This window comes from Daktulosphaira vitifoliae, unplaced genomic scaffold (assembly GCF_025091365.1).
Source record: "Daktulosphaira vitifoliae isolate Bord-2020 unplaced genomic scaffold, ASM2509136v1 Scaffold_1, whole genome shotgun sequence".
NCBI classification, from domain to species: Eukaryota; Metazoa; Arthropoda; class Insecta; order Hemiptera; family Phylloxeridae; genus Daktulosphaira; species Daktulosphaira vitifoliae.
In genome coordinates this window covers 60,161,293-60,170,578 of record NW_026099572.1, presented here as the reverse complement: position 1 = coordinate 60,170,578, position 9,286 = coordinate 60,161,293, and the positions used below count along the sequence as shown (strand labels likewise).

The 9,286-nt window shown below is 34.5% G+C and overlaps 1 protein-coding gene across 1 annotated transcript; it reads left to right on the top strand.

Moving 5' to 3' along the window:
• Nucleotides 1-658: 658 nt before the first annotated feature.
• LOC126894808 (uncharacterized) lies at nucleotides 659-3,389 on the top strand. The gene is made up of 2 exons (XM_050666098.1): nucleotides 659-830; nucleotides 2,359-3,389. The coding sequence occupies exons 1-2, from the start codon at nucleotides 659-661 to the stop codon at nucleotides 3,387-3,389; spliced, it is 1,203 nt and encodes a 400-aa protein (XP_050522055.1).
• Nucleotides 3,390-9,286: the final 5,897 nt, after the last annotated feature.

Below are 9,286 nucleotides of genomic sequence, written 5' to 3'. Positions count from 1 at the left end.
TAAAACTTAGACCTGAGAAACTGAGCGGCAGTCACAGGCGCAAGCTGAAGAAGAGCCGAGCAATCATGGAGGGACAGAAGAACCTATCAAAGGAGGGAGACAAGGGAACCGATGACTTGAAAAAGTCAAAGGGAACCGAAGCTCAAAAACCTGAGGACAAGGGTCAAGAACCTCCATGTAAGAAAACTCATTGGGTACCGACCTACAGGGACGTGGTAACAGATGATAAAAAAGTGGCTCTGAATACCCCACTAACAAGTTGACCACAGAGCAAGGGCTACTCATTGAGTCTTGTGTCGGAGACTTGATACTGTCGGGTACTGATAGAACCGACGTACTAAGGTTTGAAGACACCAGACTCACTGATGGAGCACTTGTGATCAGTGTAGCCCAAGAGAACTCTCTTAAGTGGCTCACTGACCATGTCAATCTGATAAAACCTTGGAACGGTGCAGAACTCCAATTGGAAGCCTACAACCCGATCAAGTACAAACGGATGGTCATTCATATACCAGGGCTGCCAAAAGAGTCCAAGAAGATCTTGGAAATTTGGCCAAATCAAAATCCAGGGCTGAACACGGCGTTCTGGAAAGTCCACTATGAGACAGAGGTTGGCCCGAAAGGACAAACTTTGTTCCTAAGTGTGGACGAAAACATCATGGTCAAACTGGAGGAACTGAAGCGCAGTCCATATTTTGGAATGGGCAGAGTTTGCTTCACAGATTATGTTGCCAAGCAGCCACCAGCCTGGAAGGATGTGAAAAAATCCACACCTCAAAAATCTGGGAAGAGGAAGGCTGAGGAATCACCAGTGCCACTCGGAAAAGGAGGTAAGGCACAGGCATGGAACAAACGGACACACTTCACTCTTGCCTCGAAAGAGAAGGGAGGAAGTGTGTTACGTAAGGGAAAGGGACACAGGAAACCGCCACCCTCAATAACGGCCACAGCTGAGGGCAACCTCTCCACGGATCCAAAAGGAAATGTGGAGAGAGAACCTAAGGCACGGTCGCCACCTGTGGACGGCGGGGGGACACCACCCACAGGGGGGGGGTTGTGTGACACAGGGGCTGGTTCAGACTTCTGTATCACACCCAGTACAGCATGCTTTCTCAAGCGTCAACATCAGTTTTTCTAAATGGCTGACAATAGAATTCAATTCACGCAAATAAACCTGCATCATAGTAAAGAGGCCAGCAGTGTATTACTAAGGAATCTAACTGAGAGGCTACAATACCCTTACAAATAGCACTTATTCAAGACACATGGATAAATGGTGACCAGATTAAGGGACTAAATCTAAGGGATTTTAAACTGTTTCGTAAAACAACAGGCAGTAAGTCATTGATCTGACATTTTGTTCAAAAGGGTTACTTCAAAAGATAAAAGGGTGGAAAGTGTCCTCCGAACCTTCTCTTTCTGATCATAGGCACTTACGATTCACTTTGAAAATAACAAAGTTGAGACGGAGTACTATAGGAACCCGAAAAGAACAAACTGGTACAACTACAAGGCAGATCTCTCTCGTGACCTGAATAACCTACAGTTTAGATTGGGGTCAAGACAGAGTACTGAAAGCGCTGTAAATATGCTACAGGACTCCATTGACTCGGCTTACAAAGAAAACTGTCCTTTAATAGAAAGGAAAGGTACAGGGCAGGGTGTAGCTTAGTGGAATGCTAACCAGTCTAAATTAAGAAAGAGTTCACGTAAGCTCTTAAATAAAGCAATGACATCAGGTTTGGAACAACACTGGGAATCCTATAAGGACACCCAAAGGAACTACGAATTTGCATTGAAAAAGTCCAAAAGAGAAAGCTGGAAGAAGTTCTGTGGGGATATACAACAACTCCCTATAGCAACTAAACCAATATACGTATCAAACGGGGAAATCTACTGATACAGCTCTACACTGCTTAACCTCTAAGATAGGGAAAGCTGTAGAGAATAAAATGTATGCAGTAGATATATTCCTGGACATCAATACTTTTGACAATACTCCCTTCGATGCTATGTGTGAATATGCACAACATTATGGAATAGAACCACTTATTAATAAGTGGATAGAATCCATGCTTAAGGAATGCTCCATTTTGGGACAGCTCAATGAGACCAAAGTAATCAAGAGTGTTAAACAGGGATGCCCATAAGGCGGGGTTCTATCCCCCTTGCTATGGTGTCTAGCATTCGACTCGCTTATTAGAGAGTTACACAAATATTATTATACACAAGCCTATGCGAATGACTTGGTTAAAGCAGTGGTGGGTAAATTCCCAGACACTATTATAGACTTAGCACAACAGAGACTTAACAATATACAGATATAGTGTAGTAAGTACGGTCTATCTGTTAATCCAGATAAAGCAAAGGTTGTTATGTTCACTAGAAAGAGAATAGGACTAGACAGCCTGGACACTCTTACTCTGAATGGACAAGAAATTAGCTTAAAATCAGAAGTAAAATACTTAGGTATTATCTTGGATAGTAAGCTAAAATGGAAATCACATGTTGAGTCAAGAATCAAAAAAGCAATGACCCCATTGTGGACTTGCAGCAGAGCCTTGGGAAAGACATGGGGTCTTAAACCAAGAGTTATGTATTGGTTGTACACGTCAGTGATTAAACCTATGATATTGTACGGTGCCCTGGTCTGGTGGACCAGAACAGCACTCATTACAGCTAGGAAAGAACTTAGTCGCATACAGAGAATGGCTGCTATTGCCATCACTGGAGCATTAAGAACTACACCAACGGTCGCATTAGAGGCACTAATTGGATTGCCTCCTCTGCATCTAGAGGTGAAAGCTCACGCCAAAGCTACAGCACTAAGATTCCACAACTTAGGTATGTGGACTTTGGAGAGTGATACAACAGAACATGGTAAAATACTAAAAGAGATAGACAAGGGCTTTTTAGAATACCCCTTGGACTATATCAAACCGGTTCTTAAGAATAACATTCCCTACAAAGTGGAGATCACTACACGTATAGAATGGAATATTAACCACCTGACTGACAAAGGAGGATTTGTGATATATACAGATGGATCCAAAAAATCAGGAAAGGTAGGTGCTGGAATTTGGGGCTTAAAGCCACGAATAAATGTCAGTATGTCATTGGGCACAACACCCTCTGTTTTCCAAGCAGAGGTGATGGCGATACTGGTAGAGGCTCAGAACCTGCTGGTACACAAAAATAGGAAGATAACTATCTTAAGTGATAGTCAAGCGGCTTTGAAGGCACTCTGTAACGATCAGGTGAATTCAAAGCTGGTCCTCGAATGCAGGGAAACTTTAGAATCACTATCGCGGTTCACCAAAGTTACACTAGCGTGGGTACCGGGACACAACGGTTTAACTGGAAATGAGAATGCTGACTTTCTCTGCTGAAAGGAGCAGAAAACACCTTTGTTAGACCAGAACCAGTGGTAGGACTCACTGAGCAATCGCTCAAAGTGCTACCCAAGAATTGGTGCAGAGAAAAACACAGGAAAATCTGGAAGTACTTAGTAGTATCTAGACAATCTAAAATATTTATCAAAACCCCTGGTTTACTGTTGGATGATCTTAATAGCATGACAAGACATCAAATAAGCACCCTAACTGGTCTACTGACAGGACATGGTCGGTCACCTGCTTAAACATCTTAACACAATGGGGGTATCGGAATCACAGGAAGTGTGGAAGAGGTAGACTCATTTCACATCATGTGCGAATGTGAAGTCTTGTCCACACTAAGATCAAACTACTTGAATAAACCTTTTCCTGAAAAAGAAGATATTAAAAACCTAAAACCCAGAGAGATAATTAATTTCGCCAGAAAGACAGGACTCTTTGGTCATCTTTAGAGGTTACTTTATGGTTGGTAATGTATTAACACTTTGGTGATTACACTTAGGTGGGTAAACCGAATCAAGACAATTCTCATATCAAACCTAATTCGACAATAAATACTTTAAAAAAATTAGAAATTGAAAGATTTTAATTGTCTATATGGAGAATGTGGTCTAAGTAAATTTTTCATTGATAAAGTACAATTTTTTTTTCAATTTTCAAGGAAATTTCTTCCATTAGATACGAATTGTAACATATCGTTGAATAAAATAGGTCAAGAAGGAGCTAAAAAAATAAATGACAGCTACAAAAAAAAACCCAGCACAGGGGGGTCGCGGCACAATTGTGACGTGGTATAGTTGGATCAAGTATAATGATATCTGACAGTGATTAAAATCACTATCAAAAATAAACGCTTCGATACAAATCTTTAGATAGTGTTTAATTTTAAAAAAATTGGTGTTTTATTCCAAAAGCTACTTGATCTGATATTTCCTTATTTATATCCTGATTAAGATAAAGTATGTCGAATGAAAGAGGGTTTATTAAAAAATATTATTTTTCATGAAAAAATTGTGTGGATCCATAAACTTTTCAATAAGTTATAGCATTATAAAGTTAAATATAATATAAATAATAAAATCGAGAATTTTCACACGAAAATAGCATTCGGTAGCCGTTTTCGCCGTGAAGACAAGTCCAGAGGTCAAATTTTTTTTTTTCAAATTAAAGTATATTACATTAGCTTTAATTTAAGATATATATAAAAGTGTCAGACCTTCCGGAACACTTTCAAAAGTTAAGTTGAAAAAGTTCTACTTTCTATATGCATTTTTTATATTTGAAGCCCCCCCATATATAGGGAAATAGTCTGATTTAAAAAAAAAGTATATCCAATGAAAGATGTATATAAATACTACTTCTCATGAAAAAATTGTATTGATCCATACATTTTTTAAAAAGTTATAGCACTTTAAAGTAAAAAATGTAAATTATAAAATCGAAAATTTTCACACAAAAATAGCATTCGGTAGCCGTTTTCACCATGAAGACAAGTCCAGAGGGTCAAATTTTTTTTTTCAAATTAAAGTACATTACATTAGCTTTAATTTAAGATATATATAAAAGTGTCAGACCTTCCGGAAAATTTTTAAAAGTTAAGTTGAAAAAGTAAATTTTTTGTGAAAAAGTTGTCATTTTAAATCCCCCCCTGTGGGCAGGTTAAGTGTCAGATTTACAAAAAAAATATACCAAATGATAAGTAAAGACATCAAGCATCTATATAAAAAAGAATTATATTGATATGTTCATTTTTGAAAAAGTTAGAGCATTATTAAGTTAAAAATATAAAAAAAAATTATTTTACAAAAATCGTAATTTTTTATTAACTTTGATGTCAACTTTCACCACGAAGACAAGTCCAGAGGTCAAATTTTTTTTTTTCAAATTAAAGTATATTACATTAGCTTTAATTTAAGATATATATAAAAGTGTCAGACCTTCCGGAACATTTTCAAAAGTTATGTTGAAAAAGTAAATTTGTTGTGAAAAAGTTGTCATTTTAAATCCCCCCCTGTGGGCAGGTTAAGTGTCAGATTTACAAAAAAAATATACCAAATGATAAGTAAAGACATCAAGCATCTATATAAAAAAAAATTATATTGATATGTTCATTTTTGAAAAAGTTAGAGCATTATTAAGTTAAAAATATAAAAAAAAATTATTTTACAAATATCGTAATTTTTTATTAACTTTGATGTCAACTTTCACCATGAAGACAAGTCCAGAGGTCAAATTTTTTTTTTTCAAATTAAAGTACATTACATTAGCTTTAATTTAAGATATATATAAAAGTGTCAGACCTTCCGGAACATTTTCAAAAGTTAAGATGAAAAAGTTTATTTTTTGTGAAAAAGTTGTCATTTTAAATCCCCCCCTGTGGGCAGAAAAAGGTCAAATTTACAAAAAAAATATACCAAATAATAGTTAAAGACATCAAGCATCTATAAAAATAAATTATATTGATATGTTCATTTTTGAAAAAGTGACGGCAGTTTTTAGTTAAAAAAATTGAAAAAATTTCGAAAATAAGCGTTTTGTAAATTTGTAATTTTTTTGGAGGTTTCCCCCATTTACGGGGAACGAGGGAAATTTTTTCAATTTTGAAGGGTAATGTCTTCGATTAGATACGATTTGTGATCTTTTGACGTATCGTTGAAAGAAATCCGTTCGGTGAGAGCTGAGAAAAAGTGGTAACAGACACAAAAAAAAAAATGAAAATAAAAAAATAAAAAAAAAAACACATCTTAGTAAAACCAATACCATCTCAGCTTCGCATCGAAGCTTAAATATAGTAAAATATTATTAACACAAATAAGGAATTTTTTCTCACGAGAGGAGATAACAGTTATGAGATCCTTGATATTCATTGAAGTTATTAAATCTAAATGAAACAAAAATCTAATGTGTTGAATATTTTTTTGTAACAAAAAAATAATTGCTCAACGATACGTCAAAAGATAACACATAGTATCTAGTTGAAAAGATTATTCTCAAAAATTAAAACATTTTCCATCATTCCGCGTAAATGATGAAAATCCCGCCAAAAAATACAATTTTTAAAATCCATAATTTTTTAACATTTATTTTCACTTTTTTTTTTTGAAATTGCTATAACTTATTGTAATATGAACAAATCAAATATATCAGATATTTCCCTTTCATTTGATATAAATTTTATGATAATCTGACACTTAACCTGCTCATTGAAGGGAATAAAATTAGCAAATTTTTTACAAAAGTCAACTATTCCAACTTAACTTTTGATAATGTTCTGGAAAACCTTGTACGTTAAACTAATGTTAAATTAAAGCTTATATTACCTACTAAAAAAAAACAAATATGTGTCGACGACATATCTTCTACGCCCAAAAGTCGAACAAAAAATAGGAGTTAATTTTACTCTTGGAATAATCCACTAATTTCTTAAAATTAAACACTATCTACAGATTTGCATCAAAGCGTTTTTTATGATAGTCCCAAATATGTTACGCACATACTGTGCTACCATTTTTTTATTATTTTATTATTAATAATAAAAAAATAACTATAAACGCCTTCTAAAATTGCCGAAAATGTTTATTTTCAGGGGAATAAAAAGTATTATAAATGTGTAATACATGCATAATACGTCTTATATAAAATAAACAGCACAGTTTAGTTGCACTATAATGTCACCATTATGGTGCTATATTAACATATGTAACGTGACAAAAGTATCTTGTTATTTTTTTTCTATTTGTATATATATATATTTGTGTTGAGCCGAATGCGGACTGCGACGGCGTTTGTTGGTAAAATTATCATGATAAGGTGTTGTGATTTGTTTATGCTCGTGCGAGATAGTCAGCTGTGTACTACTTCAGACCGGTTAATGGACGGCATTTGTGTGTACATTCACCCCTCTCCTTTCCTATCTTGAACGTCATTTGCACTGCTCACCGCATACATTGTCGCCTTATTTAAATTGTTCTTAGTAATTTCCGGCACTGGGTATTAGGTTTTTTTTTTTTGACCCCTACTCCAAAGGCTAGCCGTGTTGTCGCCAACGGACCGCCGGGTCAAATGTCGGACGGGTTGTCGGGGAATAGCCATAGTCGGAACTGGTCGTACTATTTCCCGTCCGTAGCGATAGATTTAGTTGTGTGCGCTGCAACTTTTGTGTTTCTTGTAATATAATTTTGTTTTTCTCGTGAGTGCCCGCTATGTAAAAATGTAATTTTTTTTATCACGGCGTCGGTTAAACCTGCCTCCTGTTTCTTTAGCCCTTGGGGGCGGGTAATGTATACTGTTTATTTAATGTTGTGAGCCAGTTTTTTTTTATGAGTGCGCCGTGCCATAAGCACGTGTGGCGAATTTTTTTTATATTTTTTTTTATATAGTTTTTTGTTGTAGGTGTCCCTATATTTTTTTATTTAGATCCCTCAACATGGCAGGCGTGTTCCAATACCACCTGTCATGTTATATATTTTGTTATATAGGTTTGATATTATTTTTTATTGGGTGATGAATATAATATTGGTACAATGTGGTGACGTAGTGCATTTTATTCCGGGGTGTCCCAACGTCTTGCAAGTTAAGCCTAACTGCCAGAAACCAGGCTTACTTGGGACGTATACCCGCCGTGCTTAGCGGCAATGCTGCGATTAATAGCCAGCGGGTACCCGAAGACGTTCATCGTATTCTCTAACAATAAAAGTGTAGGTGTAACTATTTTTTTTATTAATATCTGTTTTTTTTTTCTTTCTCTTTCTCTGTCCCCTTTAATTTGTAGACGAGGTTTTTTGACCATTCGGTTTTTTGCCTCGTAATAACTTAATTTTTGTTTTTTTTTTTACTTAATAAAGTCCCCTTAATTTAACTTAACCATCATCTGTTTTTTCTTTTTTTGCGTGTTCCATCTTCAATGGACTCGTGTATTTTTTTTTCCTTTCAAAAATCAACTCCCCTAGTTTATAAGGTACGGGCAACGGCCTTGTATAAGGTCATCCCTGATCAATATGATTATGTGACCCCTGTCACGAGGTTTTGGTGTACATTTACTATCAACGACTCAACGGACATCAACTATAATATTTATTAATTATATATTTGTTTTTAATTGTTTTAATATACAATAGTTAATTTTTTTTAAAATCCTACTGTGGTCCGACAATACACTGTCTCGCCCAGTAGGTCGGCGACCCTCTTCTTATAATTTTGTAAAACGCCATGAAAGTTACAAATTTTTCGTTGCGGCCAATTAATTTGATTTTTATATATTTGTAACCTTTCACATATAAAAAAAAATTCATTGTAAATGAAGCCATTTACTAGATTTAAAAAATATTGTGAAAACCGAAATTATTTTTATTCTAAGCCCTTATTATTTTATATAATAAATAAAATTATTAATATTAAAATTACTAAAAAGAAGAAATTTAAAGAACTTCATTTCAGTCACTTTCTTAAATAGATTATATGTATTTTGTATAGTTAAACATGTATGTTGCTAATTGAAAAAAAAGATCACAAATTTATAATATATTATTGTTTAATTACTGATAGTCATTACTAATGTAGTACTGCAACCAGTAGAGTAGAGCGTTATGATTATCAAAATGTTGTTTTATAAAAGAAAATACGGTAGTAATATTTATTTTTACTTTTAACATTAAATTTATTTGAATTTTCGCAATTATCTATGCAACTAATTTAAGTTTATGTGCTAACATTTAATCATCGTTACAATTTAATGTTAAAATTAGTCACAATTATTCTTTGAATTTTATTTTATTGTAAATAATACAAACATTAACATAATTTTGAGTTTAATTTATCATTGATAAATGTTGATTTTTCAGATAATAACGTCAAACAAAGTAATTGTATAAAAAAGACTGCATGCAATAACA

What these genes read in the sequence shown, in the direction of transcription:
- LOC126894808 (XM_050666098.1), top strand. Translation starts at nt 659, where the DNA reads ATGGTCAAACTGGAGGAACTGAAGCGCAGTCCATATTTTGGAATGGGC. An exon ending in AGTGCCACTCGGAAAAGGAG is followed by an intron (nt 831 to 2,358) that starts GTAAGGCACAGG and finishes CTGTTAATCCAG; the next exon opens with ATAAAGCAAAGGTTGTTATG.